At 46.8% G+C, this 17,668-nt stretch overlaps 1 protein-coding gene and 1 long non-coding RNA gene across 2 annotated transcripts; one reads left to right on the forward strand and one right to left on the reverse strand.

The window, feature by feature from the left end:
* BRI3 (brain protein I3) lies at positions 1-15,862 on the reverse strand. Its single transcript, XM_082199965.1, has 3 exons — positions 15,227-15,862; positions 7,268-7,382; positions 1-396 (listed from the first exon to the last, which is right to left on the reverse strand). The coding sequence occupies exons 1-3, from the start codon at positions 15,390-15,392 to the stop codon at positions 264-266; spliced, it is 414 nt and encodes a 137-aa protein (XP_082056091.1). The 5' UTR covers positions 15,393-15,862; the 3' UTR covers positions 1-263.
* LOC309519175 lies at positions 2,450-6,942 on the forward strand. The gene is made up of 2 exons (XR_014213722.1): positions 2,450-2,784; positions 3,224-6,942. It is a non-coding gene; the product is annotated as an uncharacterized lncRNA (long non-coding RNA).
* Positions 15,863-17,668: the final 1,806 nt, after the last annotated feature.

The following is a 17,668-nucleotide window of genomic DNA, read 5'->3' on the forward strand; positions in this document are numbered from 1 at the left end:
TGAAGTTGCAAAAACCCACTTTTATTTAAATTTCCAAAAGGTGCATTTTAAACAGAAATCCGGGGGTGGGGTGGATTTGTGTCTTACACACATATGCTCATAGATCAGTTTCGCATGCAAGAGAAGAGAAAGAGACAGACTAATTTCATCACACTTTTACAAAATCATCTCTGAAGCATAAACTTGATTGTACATGACATTTACATTAGAAAAAAGGTACTACAATAGTTACAGCTTCCAAAAAGCCTATTTGTGTTGATCCCTTAACCAAACGTTGCACCGCAGTTAGGACATCTTCGTTGCCTCAATGCAAGACAGAAGAGAATTCCAATAGGAAAGAACATGATGGCACAAAAGACACCGAGACAGGTGAATGTGTCTTCCAATACACCAACTCTGCAAGAGAGGAAAAAGTAAGTTGCTATAATTGCGCTTTAAAAAGAAAATGTATAAAATGAGCACCAAGCTTGACAGAATGACAAACTTTCTGAAGATTGGTCTCTTGCAGCAATACAGTCTATAAAGCTTCCATGCACTTTTTTAATGTCTCTTAGATTATGGAAATATGTTTTCGAATAAACTATCCCTAACAAGTTGCTTTCCACACACTCATCTTCAAAGCTAGCTCACAACTTATTTTTGAATTTTTAGCTACACAAAGACCTTTGCTTAACAAATACATTCGAGAGCCAAGGTACGATGGTAATCCATTCCGGAGGTCCATTCAACTTTCAAAAACCAAAGTGTGGCTTCCAAGTGGCTGCAGGAGCTTCCTGCACTCAATCAGAAGCAGCTTCGGACATTCAGCTTCCAAAAAATGTTCGCAAACTGGAACACTTCCAGTTTTGCGCTGTTCAGGAGCCAAAATGTACAAGTACCAAGGCGTTTGAGAACCAAGGTACAATTCTAACTTAAAACAGCGCTACTCAAAGTGGTGGTCCACTAGCTGTTAGTCCCTGACAACTCCACCGCAGTCCAGGTTGGCTGGGATGCTTCAGAGACCAAATATGGTACCAGTCCATGGGACATTGGAGGTGGGGGATTTGCCAGTCCACCACATTGGCCAGCTTTGAAAAGCACTGACTTACAGCACATTTTAAAACAGATAAAACCTTCAATACAAATCAAAATAAAACCTAAAGAATCAAGTTTTTAAAAATATGTGTTTAAACCCTTTGGTTTAAAATTTTATTTTTTGAAGTCAGAAACGTTAATGGACTACAGTAATGCAGCACTTTTTTAAAAATTGCTTTTGAATTCCCATTCTCCCTCCCCTTACGAAACAACACTGTATTTTAGCCAAGAGGCCCTGTGATGACTTAGCATTCAATAGCTTTTGAAACTGAGATAAAAGGTCTCCCTTGTTTTGGTCCAGACCAGATGTTTTGAAGAAACGCCCTTCCAGACATGACTAGAAGCAATTCATGGACAGTCAGACATTACCAAGGCTTACTCTGCATGTTTAACGTTAGGATGGGAGACAGAGAAGAAAAGAGATGTGGCAATTGTCCCCAAATAGCCCATTACGTAATATGTGCGACAAACGTGGAGAGAGGCTTCTCATCTGCACCAACAAATGAGCTTATTTCCTTTGGCAACTTCTTCGTTTGCTTCCCAGTCCAATGGAGGTCACCTCTCCTAGAGAGAGTTTTTCCAAAGCCGTTCTTAAGAGCCGTGTGAGATTCCTTCAATCACACAGAAAGCTCATCCTTCACTGATGTCTCAGGAGAAACAGATCCCTCGGGGGGGGGGGGGTTGCTGGATTTTCATAGTGGGGGGCAAGGGAGAGTTCTAGGCACTCAGAATCCACTCAGATGGGGAAAGAGATAGCCTCAGCATTTTTACTCTGGGTAAAAGTCACAAGTTTTCTGCCAAGTTTTCTCAAGAGCAGAAGTGGAGCAGTGTTGATTTCACGAAAACAGTGGGCGTCCTTTGGCAATCACATGTGCAAGAAAAGCCAAAAAGAAAAAGAAAGGGAACTGGAGTGACCTTGAAATGCAGATGCAAATGTGTTTCAGCAGGGGCCAGTTGCCAGCAATGGACTCTTGCCATTTCTCCAGTGATGAAAAGAGCAAGCTACACAGAACAATGGCACACAGTTGACAAAAGAGACACGGGGGGGGGGGAGCGCTGGGAGAACAAGCGGCAGGTGGAAGGTCTATGGTGTCCAAGCCTTTTTCAAAGAGGGCCAGATGTGATGACGCGAAGGGCTGTGAGGGCCGACCAAAGTTGTTATCTTTTTTTAGGATTAAAGTTGTGAGCCTTTTTTTAGGATTTTACCCCAGGTTACGGTTCGGAAAAGGGAAAGTTTATCTGCTCTACCCACTTTTGTCTCAAGCTCTGCCTACCATAGGGACGTGGCCCCCCAGAAGGGAATGCGGCCCTCGGGCTGAAAAAGGATCCCTGCCCTTGTCCTAGACCCTAACAGGCTGCATTGCTCCTTTGCATCACACCAAAAAAAGGGGGACACAGATTCATATAAAATCTGCCCATGCTAATTTTAGGTGTAGCTCACCAACGTGGTACCTGTGGGTCCAGATGTGCCCAGAGAGGCCTTCCCTGGTGCCCATGAGGTCCCCTTCCCCTCACTGACTTAAAGTATGTACTGGAAACCAGGCATTTAGTGTTGCAGCGCCAGCTCTCTGGAATCAACTGCAAGCCAAAAATGAGACAGAAGCCTAGTGTGATTATGTTTCAGTGCCTACTGGATACATTTTTGTTTAGGAAAGCTTTTCTTGCGGTGTAACCCAGTCATTTTGTGGTTTTTCAGAGTTTCAAGTATGGGTATTGTAATAGGTATGAGTTACTCGTGCGTAAGCTGGTGCCTTTCACGGTTAATTTGCCTTGTTAAACCTTTCTGACTGCACAGCCCCTTCTCATCGCGGCTGCCTCAGTCACTGGCAGAATCCGTCAGTGGGCGTTTCTTGAACCTCTTCCAACATAAAAGTTGTTTGACACCCAGTCTCCTCCTCCTCTCACTGCGCGGGAGTCTTCTGCGCAGGGAAGGCGTGGGTAGCGGAGGACCTGGGCTCTCCTCACTGATGTCCAGTGAAGAGTCCTGGAGCCCTCTCCAATTCCCCCGTCTGCCCCCCTTTATCCCTGGTGTTGCGCTGATTGGCTTCCCCCTCTACTGAGCTGTTTCTCCCCCTGCTGCTGGGTCCTTCGCCAGCATCATCTGGGAGCCTCCCCTTCGCCTCTCCCTCCGATGTCAGTTCCCTGACAGGTATTTTAGACCAAGTATGGGTATATTCACTTTGTGAAGCCAATAGAATTATTCTTGCAATTCCCACCAGCCGCAACCCAACAGCTCCAGCATGCCACAACCAGGCTAGCCAGGGCTCGCTGGATTTGCAGACCAAATATCTGGAGCTCATCAGGTTGCCAAGGGCTAGACATGAAGCCTGAGGGTGCTGCCCAATGAACACTGTGTTTGGTAGTTGTTTGCAGCGTTCCCACTGCTTAATTGTAGGCTGAACATTTCCTCCCCACTCCTTGTCCTGCCTGTCTTGAATCTCAAGGTGCCACCAGTAGAGAAGCAGGCTGAGACGGGCAAGGAGAGGATACAGGAGGAAGCATAAAGGAGGGGGCTAAGTCCCAAGAACAGAGGCTGGAGGTGGGTGCCTCCCCCTTCCAGGATGTGACTCTGCCAGCTGGGGAAACAGAACTCCCATCTCCCTGTTGCACAGCAACAGGATCCAGGAAAGGCATCAGCCCATCATTTGAGGTGGAGGGACCACGATCCGAAGAGGAGGACACTGCCAACTCACCCAGGACCCAGAGACGCTTCTGCCGCTGGGAACAGTTGCAATGAGCATCTGCACACTGCAGGAGCAAGCACACTTTTCTCATCTTCAAAAGCTGGGTGTGTGGGTGTGCCAACCCATTGGGACTGCTCTGCTGCTTCCATGCAGTTCTGACCTCCTTGCCCTGATCGTGGACTGTTTCAACTCAAGACCACTGCTTCCAGTCCAGCTAGCTCCCGTTTCCTGCCATCTAGCCTGAACACAGCAGCGGCCGTGACTCATTACCTCTTGCTGAGCGTGCATCTTTTCTCTGCCTCAATGGAGATTTCTGTCTTGCACAAGAAGAGCCCTGCTGGATTCTAGTCCAGCATCCTGTTCTCATTGGCCAACAAGATGTCCCTCAAGCAGGATCTGAGCACAATAACCCTCCCTCCTCTGACTGTGGAGGCAGAGCCTATAGCCAACATGGCTAGTAGCCCTTGATAGCCTTATCCTCCAAGTTAGTGCCTGTCTCCATGGGCAGGGCAGGAGTCAGGATACTGCCTTAGCTCACTGCTACCCATGTAGAGTTTTGGAAACACAAATAACACACTGTTTCCTACATGGGAGTTACCTCTTAAGATCAGATAATGAAGGAAGGGGAAGCCAGGAAGGGGACAGTAACAGGCTTCATTTAAAGACAGGCTAATCTTAGCTATAAAGTAAGAGTTTGCCTGGAGAACTTAAGCAGCTTTCCTGTGGCTTAAAGCCACGCCACTCCCAGAGGCTCTAAAAATAGGCAGCGTTTATTTATACCACAAGCAGGGGCCCTCACTTGAGCTGCCTGGCTGCTGCTGCTGCTTGATGAACTATTAGGATTTATTAAATAGTTGTCCGCAACACCTTTGGTCAAATGTCATTGCCCCTTTGCCAAGCCAGTGACAAAGTTCTCAGAGTTAGCATCTCCCATACCGAAAGAGGGGAATCTTTTCTATCAAGGACTGCATTCCAGGGAGGATGGGGGGGGGAGAGATCCGTCAGGGGCCACATGCTGGCGGCCAGGGAGGATGATGCCCATAGAGGCTGGCAGGACAGAAGGCAAGGAGCCCAAGCAAAGCCAATAGCAGGCAGAGGCAACTAATTCTAGTTCTGTCCCCTCCCTTGCTGAATTCCACAAAAGCAACACTAAGGAGGAGTGCCACTTCTTGGACAGGAAGTAGGCAAGGCAGCAGACAGGTGAGGGTTGGCAGCGCCCCACTTGCCCCAATGGGCCAGCTTCCTCTGGCTGGCACTGGGTGGGGGCCTACTCCCTTTCCCCTCTTTCTTCAATCACTCCATCTGTTTCAGGTTTCCCTCCTCCTGCTGTCCCTGTGGGCTGGGGAGCAGCTGTGGCTCTGAGGCAGAACATCAGCTTTGCATTTAGAAAGTCCTAGGTTCAGTTCTGAGCATCTCCAGGGAGCACCTGGGACAGAACCTTGTCTGAAATCTTGCAGAGCCGCACCACCTGTCCGTGTTGACAGTGATGAGCTAGATGGACCAATGGCCTGACTCTGTATAAAGCAGCTTCCAATGGCCTATCTGGTTAGTCTAGCATCCTGTTCTCAGCCATCATGGCTAGTGATCAACAACAGCCCTCTCCTCTTCACCTCTTTACTCCTTACAGCCACAAGGGAAAAAGAGATGCCTTCTCTACAACAGGGGTGAGAAATCTGTTTCCCAGCCTGTGCTGTTGGAAGCCAACTCCCATCATCAGGCCCAGCCAGCATGTCCAAAAACCCCAGATGATGGGAGTTTGAGTCCAGCAATATCTGAGGGGTAAACAAGTTTCCCACCCTCTGGCTCCACAAAGCTCATCTCATGACACTTGTGAACCCTCTTGATACTTCCTGACACTTGATACTTCCTGATCATTCAACATTTCGTGTTCCTCTCCAAATTCCCTTTTACTTTGATCTGAATAATCATAAAACAATGTCAGCTGCGAGTCTGTCCCCCCAGAATATTTCACGGCCCGTCAGGCATTTTGCACCTGTGGCGCATTCAGACATAGGGATATACTGTGTCTGTTTTCCTGATTATAATGCTAGCACCTCTGTCCTGTTTTCTAATGTTCTTTTCACACCACACTACCTGTTGTGTTATGGGACTGTGGCTTTCTGGCCAAGACACTGGCATTTCATTCACGCCAGCGGGCATGGTGTGAAAGAACAACAAACTTCATTGGGCAACGTTGGGCATCCATTTCCACACATGCCTGCTTCTGCTCCCCCCAAAAAATAACACGGAAAAACTTCAGTCCAGGATGCTGCCTTGAATTTTGTCATGTTACTCCTGCCATTTTCTGGGTTAAGGGGGATGCAAAAGATTTTTTCCAACCTGGAAACTAATAACACATCCTTCAGTGGACAACATAAAGTCAGAAAGTAGGTTTGAAAAAAAGGAATACTACAATAAAAAACAAAGTGGTCAGTTTATCACTAGGCTGGATACTCCAGGCGTGCTTGGCCTTTTGCCTTTAGTCTCGAAAAACACCCTGACCTTGCTTTTCAACGCTGCTAACGAATAAGCCAATTAAAGTCATGATCTTTGCAACGTGGAATCCGCTGGCGAAGGACTTGACTGGTGCAAGCTTCTCCTTACTCAGCAGCTTCGACATCTTGGTCCAGGCAAGGGTGGGGGGGCTTGTGGGTGCTGGGATAAAACTCCCACCAGCCCCAGTCAATTTGGCCAATGGTTGGGGAACCATCAAAGTCTAGTGATGTACTTGCCTGGTCTGAGACATTTCGCTCCCCTGAGAGAAAGGATTATTTGCTGTCTGGAGCAAAACGAACTACTGTTATAATAATACTATTGCACTTAGCACCTGTATTTATTAAAAGAGTTATGATCACAACTGGAGTGGGTCCAAAAAATATACAGCTCAGGTCCCAAAGGCCAGCATAAAGAGGCACATCTTCAGCTGTATAGTGAGAGTGCCAGGCACACCTCGGGGTGAGGAAGAGAAATTCAAGAACTAGGAGCTGCTGCAGAGAATGCCTTCTCTCAGGTCACCACCTACCAAACTTCTGAGGGAGGTAAGAACTACCAAGAGGGTCTGCTTGGCTGATCTTAACTCCCAAAAGGGCCACTGCAGGAGGAGGTTTTTCCGAAACCTGGGGCCTACAACATGTATGGAAGCAGATTGTGTGGGCTGTTGCATCTTATATCAACACTGGTGAAAGGCAAAAATCTTCCACTGCCACCTGAGGGCAGGAGGCTAGTTACTGGAAAACAGGACAAGCCACACAGCATACACAAGTCTGTTGTCCAATAGAAGGATCTGTCCAAGGAACCCTGGGAGCAGCCATTTTGTGTTCTGCCGCACCCGCACAGCAGCCATTTCCTGACAAGAAGAATGCTACTTTTTCATTTTAAAAAAAATGAAGGGGAAGAGACTCTAATCTCTCTTGCTGCAAGCCTCCCCACTCCAGTTTCACATGGATTTTTAAGAGGCCGGACTTAAAAAGAGAGAAGAGGTGTAACAGAAATGAGAACGGTCATTATACCTGCAAGCTGGGCAGCCGCCAACGACAACGACGGACGTGGTGGGAGGTTGCTGGATTATCGTGTACGTGGTGTTGGGGTAGTTATGCGCCGGTGGACCCGAAGGCACAACATATCCTGGTGGGGGAAGAAGCAGAAAAGGAGCATGTTAAGTTGCTTTTAAAACATTTTGGAAATTAAGAGGCGAGGCCATAGTTGTCAATATCCGTCTGCCTTGAGAGGCAATGGAGTGTGTCTCCGGGGGTGAAGTCAAACCGCTGTGTTAGCCGCACCAAAGTGACCTCTCCGGGGTGCAAACTTGGGCAGTATGTATGGAGGTCCTGGGCTGCCCAGATGACAAGACCCACCCACCCCTCTGAGCCTCACTGATGTGGCCTAAAGGGAAGCAGACCAAGACGTTTGGCACCAGGAGTTGCCATGAGGAGGCACACAAGGTACCATCAAACCATCTTAGAGACCTCACTCTGGCTTTGTGTAGGGCTTACACTCCCTAGTGTAATGGAAAGCGTAATGCTGGTGGTCAACAAGAGAGGTTTAAAGACTGTCTCAAGGCAAATCTTAAAAATGTAGTATAAACACCAACAATTGGGAAACACTTGCCTGCAAGCGCTCCAACTGGAGACCAGCCTTTACCAAAGATATATGGCCTTTGAAGACACTCAAACTCAGGACGCAAGGGAGAAACATACTAAGAGGAAGGCATGCTTGGCAAATCCACACCGTGATCAACTCCCACCCAGAAACCAATGTCCCCACTGTGGAAGGACGTGTGGATCCAGAATTGGCCTCCACAGTCACTTACAGACTCATTGTTAAAACCATGTTTATGGAAGACAATCTTACTCGGCTATGGGTGATCGCCAAAGAAGAAGACACTCCCTAGCCTTTTCTTCTCCTGAAGATACTCCACCAAAACAGTGGAGATTTAGGATCAGAGTTTTCCTTCTCCTAGATGGGCTCCTTCCCAGGTAGACAAGTTCCATCTTCCCCTCTACACAGAATGTGTGAAAACTGCCTTCTTGACCATTGGACCCACTATTGGTCTCATCTGCTCAATCCACCAGCGCATGTCTTCGCATGCAGGCGACGTCCCTAACTCACTGAGGGTTTGGGACCCATAAGATGGCTACCCTCACTATAGTGTTGCCAGACACAGGGAACACTAGCGCTGTGGTTGCAAAAGTTAAAGGAGAATCCTCTTTTTTTCTTGGGAACATTACTCTTCCAGTGTCTGGATTCGGGTCAAGTCACATTTTTGTTTGCTCAGGGGAGAAGTCAGCTGATTTTTTTAATGGGGGGGGAGAGCATGCAAAAAGAGACTGTACAGAGACTTTAAGCAAACAGAAACTGTTTGCATGTAGAGACATACCTCTCTTGAATTCTCTTATCTATTGTAGTTACAGAAATTGCTAAGCATTTTCTGAATGCTGCTCTACAGTTCACCCCATGCCTTCTGAACGCTAACACTTTTTAAAAAATATATATTTTATTAAATTTCCAAAAATTTCACATAAAATTCCAATACATACTGACTTCCCGTCCCATTTCTGGTGGTAGTTGGTTTTTTTTTAAAAAAAAAATCATCCCGTTGCTGCACCCAATCTTCACTCTTTTATTTCATAACCATAATTAATCTCCCCGTGTTCTCACTATCCAATAAAATGAAAATGAAATAAAAATATTTATATAAACTGACGCTGTATATTACATAAACTAAATAAGGTAACTTATAACATGTGAGAAGTACTGCACATTGTGTTTAATTACTACTAGTAATATTAAATATTACTGTCAAAAAATAAACTATGGTTCGGTGTGATGTCTGAATGCAGAGTGTTTTTATTACTGAAAAAAGTGAGCTTTCCAAAATGATTAAATGAGCCAAGGGTGGGGAAAGTGAAGGACAGATCTGTGTTAACACAGGCAATAAATAGGACAGTGGGGCTCTCCCCCTGCCTTGTTTCCAAGTGACCACATAGCTGATAAATCTTTATGGATTGGTATTTTTGTGGATTCATTCTTTCTCCCTCTTTCTCTCTCACGTGCTTCCTGGCACTCACTCACGCTCTCATGCACTCATCAAGATGGAACTGGGACAAAGTATTCCATATAAGACTTAATATTCACCATATGCAATAGCAAACTGTTCCTAGGTTTCAGTTCTCCTCCGTTTTCAGGCCTACGGACGTACACTCGGCTAATTATTAACTTCAAAGAGCATACTTTAGCACCACGGAAATGGCAAAAGAAAACCTACAGTTTGAGAACTCCGCCAAGGGTCCCAGTTCCCAGCCAAGAAAATGGATAAGTGCTTTATAATAATTAAAGAAACAGCCCACCTCCTCCTGCTTAAAAAACATCACGCAGCCAGGATCTCACAGGCAAGATGGCTGTGCCACAGGTGTCACTACTCAACTACTCACACACCCAGCCCTGGGGCTTTTCACGTGGCCATCAGACATTGCCATCAACATGTGGGGCTACCTGGAATTAAACTCGTTTACCCACTGTGACTCCCAAATAACCCCCCCCCAATGGAGGTTAATTATCAGCATCGCTCTACATTGGGAGCCGAGATCTGTGGCCCTCCAGATGTTTGCTGGACTACAACTTCCATCTTGTTTGACCACCACCTGGGGTGGATTGGAATTTGGAGCCCAACAACATCCAGAGGGCACCGGGTTGGGGAAGCCTGCTCTGCCCTCCATAGGCATGGCACACGTTCAGTCCTTACTGTGGTGTTAATGGAGTGTTTATTAAATTCATATACCGCCCTTCATGCCCTCTTTGGAATAACTTTTTAAAAGTTAGGTTTTTGAAAGCCTCAGGATTCCCTCACGCCTCTTTGCCAGCTCCCCTCAGTTTTGACTACCACACCACCCAAGTTCACTATTGGAAAGATTTATTTTATTTAAAGGAGGGGTGAGGAACCTTCAATCCACAGGCCTAACTAGGCCCACCAGGGGGATCCATTTGGCCAGTGAGGCTGTTTTGGCCCCGCCTGCCTGTCAAATATGGCAGAGTGGCAATACAGTCGTATCTTGGTGTTCGAACAGCTTAGTTCTCGAACAACTTGGAACCCAAACGCTGCAAACTTGCAAGTGACTGTTCTGGTTTGTGAACTTTTTTTCGGAAGCCGAACATACTCGTTTTTTAGTCCTCCGCTTCTGATTAGAGTGTTCCTCTTCCTGTTTGAGTTTTCCGTTTCTGATTTGAGTACCCTGCTTCCGATTAGATATTTGGAGCTTTTGTTTTTGCCTTTTTTGCGTTTTTGTTTGCGTGGCTTTTTCTGTTAATTTTGTTTTTGTGACTGCTTAGAACGCAGTTCAGCTACTGATTAATTGTGTGACTGCAGAAATGGATAAAAGCTGCAAAGCCAAGAGAACCATTAACAGAACAACCATAGAGGTAGTAAAATTCATGTTAAATTTCTGTTTTAGGGGTTGAAGTCTGGAACGGATTAATCCCTTTTGCATTACTTTCTATGGGAAAGCGCACCTTGGTTTTAGTACGCTTTGGTTTTAGAACGGACTTCTGGAACAGATTAAGTGCTCTGTACTCTGAATGGTTTAACAGTCGCTATCTCTCTCTGCAGAGATCGCTCCAAGCCATTCAGGTCACTTTGCCTGACTGGACCGTGCCCCCTGTACTCTGCTAACGCCTCTTCCTTGCCTGTACAAAGGTAGACATTCGTTGCTCAACCCACTCTTGCCTCTGACCCCACCCACAGTAGCATGCGGCCCCCCAGAAGGGAGTGGGCAGCCCTCAGTTCTCAGGTCACTCGGGTTCCAGAACGTTTTTCGCATCCATCCATCCTCCTTAACCGCAAGCTGAACTCCCCATAGGGTTACTAAAGAAGCATGAGCTCATCACCCTTTGAACTCGAATTGGAATTTTTGTCCCAAAGCACCCTTTCCTGGGCTATTTTTTACTGTGGCTATGACTTGTTGCAAGGGAACAAGATAACCTTTCCTTGAAGCTGATATTTCCATCAAGGAAAAAATGCTTCTTACAGGCACGCAAGCCTGATATGTTGTGCTTTGTGGAGAGAGGTTGGGGCTGAATACATTCCCCACTCCCCCAGCGAGTACAGTAGAATCTCGGCTTACGCTCGGGTAACATAAACTTCGGGTTGCGAAACCGGCAAACCCAGAAGTATTCTTCTGGGTTTTGCCGCATGCACAGAAGCGCTCTACGCACCACGCGCATGCGCAGAAGCGGCACCTCCAGTTGCGGAAACCTCGGGATCCAGCCGGAGCTCTGGAATGGATCCTGTCTGCAATCGCAAGTTTCACAAGAACCTACTAGGCGATGCCTGTGACATCACCTTTCTGGGGTCACGTCCCCAACTCCAAGAAACACTTCAGCATCAAAGTGGTTCCTCATTTTACCGCTTTGAAGAATGTTGTAGTTCGCAAGAAATGCAAGCCAGCTCAAGGGGAAAAGCCAAGAATAAAATATAAAATATTGATAGATGCAAAAGAGAGAGGAGCTTTTCCCCTCCTGGATATGAGATTATATTATGAAGCATCTTGTCTGTGCTGGTTGAAGGAATGGTTGACATTGAAAAATACGCATATTTTAGACTTAGAAGGTCATAATATTTTTGGTTGGCATGCTTATTTGTGGTATGAAAAGATGAATGTACATAAAGGATTTACAAACTATATAATTAGGGAAAATTCATGTAGACTATGGGATAAATATAAAAATTTATTGGAGACAAAAACACCACTTTGGCTCTCACCATTAGAAGCCATAGCAGTAAAGAAAAAGATTATGATTAAGAAAGACAGGAAACGAGGGTTTGGTGAACAAATGTCACAATTGGAGAGAGACCTGTTAGAATGTAATGGGAGACAAAGGATGAGCAAATAAAATCTTCAATGGTACACTGGGCAATAAATATTGGTTATAATATAAATATGGAAGCATGGGATCAATTGTGGAATATGGATATAAAATTTACAGCATGTTATGGTATAAGAGAAAATTACATGAAAGTGTTATATAGATGGTATCTAACACCTAGTAGATTGGCAAAAATGTAAAAATAGAAGTCGAATAAGTGTTGGAAATGCAAAGAGAAAGGTACTATTTATCATATGTGGTTGTCTTGTTAAAGCTTACTGGGAAATGATATATAATGAATTGAAAAAGATGTTTAAGATAGCATTTGTTTTAAAAAAACCCAGAAGCTTTTCTCTTGGGAATTATAGATGTAAAGGTAAAAGGCAGGTAAAGGACCCCTGGACGATTAAGTCCAGTCAAAGGCAACTATGGGGTTGTGGCGCACATCTTGCTTTCAGGCCAAGGGAGCCGGCATTTGTCCGCAGACAGCTTTCTGGGTCATGTGGCCAGCATGACTAAATTTATTTATGTATGCAACTACAGCTGCAAGAATGCTACATGCCCCAAAATGGAAAGAAGTCCTAATGAGAGAAGAAGGGATACAAAAACTTATGGACTATGCAGAAATGGCAAAACTTACCGGAAGAATAAAAAATCAAGAAAATAAACTTTATGTAAAAGAATGGAAATGGTTTATTGAATAGTTACAAACAAGTTGTAAACAGATAAAGACATTGGCAGGGTTACTGTAATAACCTGCAGTTTCAAAATAATATATAATTAAAATAGATGAATAAAACAGTACGTTAATTTAGAATGTGCAGGAAATGATAAAAATAAATTTAAGGAATCGCAGAAAGAGGAGGAAGCCGAGGTTTGAAATGTTACAACTATTGTTAAACTATTGAAATGTATATAAACGGAAACTATAAATAAAAGTATAAAAAGAAAAAGAAATGCAAGCCAGCTAAATAGCCCGCTCCACACCAAACTGTATTATCTCTGCCATTTTAGGGACTTTTAAAAACCAGTGGCCCTCCGGACATTGTAGACTACAACTCCCATCAACCCTATCATCTCCCTCTTCTCCCTCTGACCACTCATTGCTGTCCCACCACCACACCCCGGGCTCTGGGCCTTCTTGTTCCCTAGTTGGTTCCTCCCACCATTCCTCTGCGTCCAACCCAGTCCGCGACAGGCTGGGAAGGCCGCATTTGGCCCCTGGACCTGAGGTTCCTCATCCCTGCTAAAAATAATAAATATGCTGCTTCTGAACCCAGAGTTTCAGTGCAGCCATCATGACCAGGAACCAATGGTAAGGGGGATCAGAGGTAGTGGGAACCCGTGAGCCTGTTAAGACTCCCACTCCCATCAACCTCAACCAGTATGGCCAATGGACAGGGCTGGTGGGAGTTCTAGTCCAGCGGAATCTGGACCCCCAGAGGATTCTATAATTCGAAGAGTTCTCTAGAATTGTTGGACGACTAAACCATAACAAGGCCTTACTGAGAGAGGGTGAGTGGAATTCTACCACCATAGAAAAGGCAATCGTAATTCGGAATCTGCCCTAAACAACGCAGTTTCTTAGGAAGACTCAAGACTCAATTCTGGGAGACTCAAGTTCAATTCACAACCTTCCAACTCTGGTTCCTTTTGTTTAACAAGTCTCAGCAACTCACAAGGCTCTGGCATATGTGCAACGTAAAGAGCTAAAAACAAAACATTTCTAATGTAGGGGGGTGGGAGGTATCTAAATTACATAGATTTTGTATCTACTATTCCCCCAGACAGTATTAAACTTTTTATTCAAAAAAAATCATATTAAATGTTTAAACTGTTTTGGAAGCCTTTTCAATCAGCGTAGCCGGGCTGGCTGGATTTTTGCATTGTCCAATTTTTAAGAGGGAAAACAGAAAGGGAAAGCAGACAAGCCTTTCTGAGCTGCCTTTTAAAGGCAGGAAATACAGCTTGGTTGTTGTTTTTTTAATATAAAAACAACCCTTGGAATGTTTAGCTTGGGAGCTCTAACAGTAACTGGAAGAAATCCTACTTCTCGTGTAACAGTTTCTGGACTGTTTAAAATCTTAAATTTGAAGCCTTAAAATTATTATCTAGAAAAGTATGTTGTGAAATAACTGGCACTTTTTACTGTATTGTTTTAAGGCTGATGTGTTTGCCACACTGGGCTCCTTTGGGAGGGAGGGTGGAATATTACTTTAATACATAAATCTTTCTACAGAAAACTACCATTCCTGGGAACCAGTATACGAGTCCCCACTCTTGCATATAGTGGTACCTCGGGTTACATATGCTTCAGGTTACATACGCTTCAGGTTACAGACTCTGCTAACCCAGAAATAGTACCTCGGGTTAAGAACTTTGCTTCAGGATGAGAACAGAAATCGTGCTCCGGTGGCGTGGCGGCAGCGGGAGGCCCCATTAGCTAAAGTGGTGCTTCAGGTTAAGAACAGTTTCAGGTTAAGAACGGACCTCCGGAACGAATTAAGTACTTAACCTGAGGTACCACTGTACTTTTATTTTTAAATAAGGTGCAACTGATTCAAGAATAAGAAAAATGTTTCCTAACCCAAACTTTTTATTTATTTGTTTTTTAAGGCAGGAAACTTCCTCAAGTGTAGGGCAAAGAGGGTGATTTGCATAACCCTGAAATCCCTTTTCCCCTTCTTGACATTGCAAAAGTTCTCCTGCTTGACAGCTGACACACGCAACAAGAGCAGCGTTTCCTATCGCAAGAACTACCCACTTAGCCTGACTTGGGCGCCCAGTATCTGGGACTCACTCCTTTCCCAACATCCAGGGGCCGGGAGGGTCAAGCCAGTCTCCTGCCCTGACCACGTGACCCGCCTTCCCCCACACCCCTCCCACCCCAAACCTCTGTCTGCTGCGGCCGCCAGCGCGCAGTGTGGATGGAGACAGGCGAGCCCCCCGGTGCCTTTTGTGGGGCTGCAGCCCCCCATCTCCCAGTGCTCTGAAACCTGCCTCACTCCTACAGGTTCAGGAGAGGGGGTGATCCTCTCCATTCAACGCCCCTCCCGCAGAATCCACACCCAGATCCTCCTTGCCCGCCCCCTCCCTTTCTCCCGGCTTACCAGCTCCAGGACCGGTGGGGTACGTGTAGGGCGGCGGCGGCTGGAAGCCGGGCTGGGGCGCCGGGATGGCCCCGTAGCTGTTCGGCCCGTACTCGTAGCCGGCGCCCGCTTGGCTAGCAGGGCTGTAAGCCGGGGGTCTATCCTGGAGGAGGGGCTTGCTGTCCATGATCCTCGAAGGGGAGGGCGGCGGAGGAGGAGGCTGCTCCTGGCCGCCCCCGCCGGGGGATCAGCCGCGAGGAGAAGCCCGCAAGGCAGGCGGGAGAGCGCGGAGGGGCGCGCAACTCTCCGAGTAGAGGCGGAGAGCGCACGGCAGGCTCGGTGCCCGGAGGGTGGAGAGGGAGGGCGGGAAGGGAAGGCAGCCTCGCCCCGCTAAGCCGGCAGCTCCAGCAGCAGCAGCAAGCCCCCTTGGCCCCCTGGGCATGGACGGATCCTGCCCACCCGCGCCAGGAACGCACCCGCGCAACTCCGGAGCTGCACGGCGCGCCCGCCGCGGCAATGTGCTTCGCTCCTCGCAGGCCAGTCACAAGACTCGGGCTCACGTGACGCCGAGGAAGAAGAGGAGGAGGAGGAGGAGGAGGGAAGAGGAGGCTCCCCCGGCGGAGACACGGCGGAGACTCCGGCAGGCGCAGGGAAACCCCCTCTTAAAGGAGACGCCCCGGCGCGCATGCATGTGTGTGCGCGCGCGCACTCTCTCTCTCTCTTTACGCAGCTGGCCGAGGGGGTTCCAGGGCCGGGTGAGAGCCTGGCGGGGGCCGCCCCGCTCAGGGGCAGGAGGAGGGCGGAGGTGGGGCAAGGGCTGGCAGGCCGCCACGTTTTGAAATAAGCGAAAGGAGGCGTATTCTCCCTCGCCAGTCTAACGAGCTCAGAGGTTAAAAGGCCTATTGGATGCAGTGGGACTCATGGGCGTAGTAGTAGTAGTAATAATAATAATAATAATAATAATAATTTATTATTTATATCCCGCCCATCTGGCTGGGCTTCCCCAGCCACTCTGGGCAGCTTCCAAAAAAATATTAAAATACTGTAATACGTCAAACATTAAAAGCTTCCCTAAACAGGGCTGCCTGGTGCTCGGAAACGTACTGGGACCCAATGTAGGTCTTTCAAGACCAGTGTTATATGGTCTCGGCAGCCACTCCCAGTCACCGGTCTAGCTGCCGCGTTCTGGATTAGTTGCAGTTTCCAGGTCACCTTCAAAGGTAGCCCCACGTAGAGTGCATTGCAGTAGTCCAAGCAGGAGATAACTAGAGCGTGCACCACTCTGGCGAGACAGTCTGCGGGCTAATAGGGTCTCAGCCTGAGTAGCCTGCCCCCACCCCGTAATGTCCTCTTTATGGGGTGGTTTCATTAAAAAAAAAAACCTCAACAACTATGATTCCCTTAAAAAAAAAAGCAAAAGCTGGCCCCCCCCCACAAAATTCCTGGCTACGCCCATGGTGGGACTGCTTACTCCTAGCATAGGCTGGATTTATTGGGGGGGGGGCGGAGGACACCCACCCGTCCAGGCGTGCCAACTTGACTAAAATATGAGGGGAGCTCAGGTAAGCCCCGCCCTGCGTAATCAATCACATGACATGATGCATGCACACCATTCGAATGGCAATACCCATGTACTTTGTGGGGAGGGGGCGTTTCTCAAATATTTCATTAAGGGGGGGGAGTATCTATGCAGCTATCATCATCCAGTGAAATGAATAATTCGGAATGAAATGTCTCAAGAACAGTTTTAAATTACAGTGGTACCTCGGTTTAAGAACACTCCTGTTTATGAACAATTCGGTTTACGAACTCCGCAAAACCGGAAAGAGTAGTGTCCCGGTTTGAGAACTTTACCTTGGTCTAAGAGCATGAAATATACTCAAAGTCCTGTAGTGATTTCATGCTCTTTATTGCAGCTTGTAAACAGTGATTGAATTGCCCTCCCCCCAACCTCAGGCTTTTATATACATTATTTATACAAAGAGTCACGTCTGATTGGCTGATTCTGCTTCCCTCCTGGAGCCTGATTGGTCTTTTCCTGCAGGCCAATCAGTTGTTGCATTCTAGGATCCTACTTGCCTATTGGTCACATGAAGGGAAAGAGCTGTACCCCCTCCCCTTATCCCCTTGCAGTCCAACTATTCACACATATTTTGGGGAGCTGCTCACAAGCAGGCCCAAACACAAGGCTCCCCATTATACGTCCCTAGAATACGTTGTTCAGATATACAGCCTCTGAGTGTGGAGGCTCCATTTAGCTCTCGTGACTAATAGTCCTTGCTGGACCTGTTCTCTGTAAGTTTGTTCTTAAAGGCCTAATAATAAACCTCCTCTGCCTAGTAACAAACGTAGGTGGCTGGCAGAAACTGAGCCCGAATCAGAGCACCGAGAAACCAGAAACGGCATGCTTGGCAGAACCCTAAGTTCTGCAGAAGTACAATAAATATTTGGGACCGCGAGGGC

This window comes from Podarcis vaucheri (genome assembly GCF_965113315.1).
Source record: "Podarcis vaucheri genome assembly, chromosome: 14".
NCBI classification, from domain to species: domain Eukaryota; kingdom Metazoa; phylum Chordata; class Lepidosauria; order Squamata; family Lacertidae; genus Podarcis; species Podarcis vaucheri.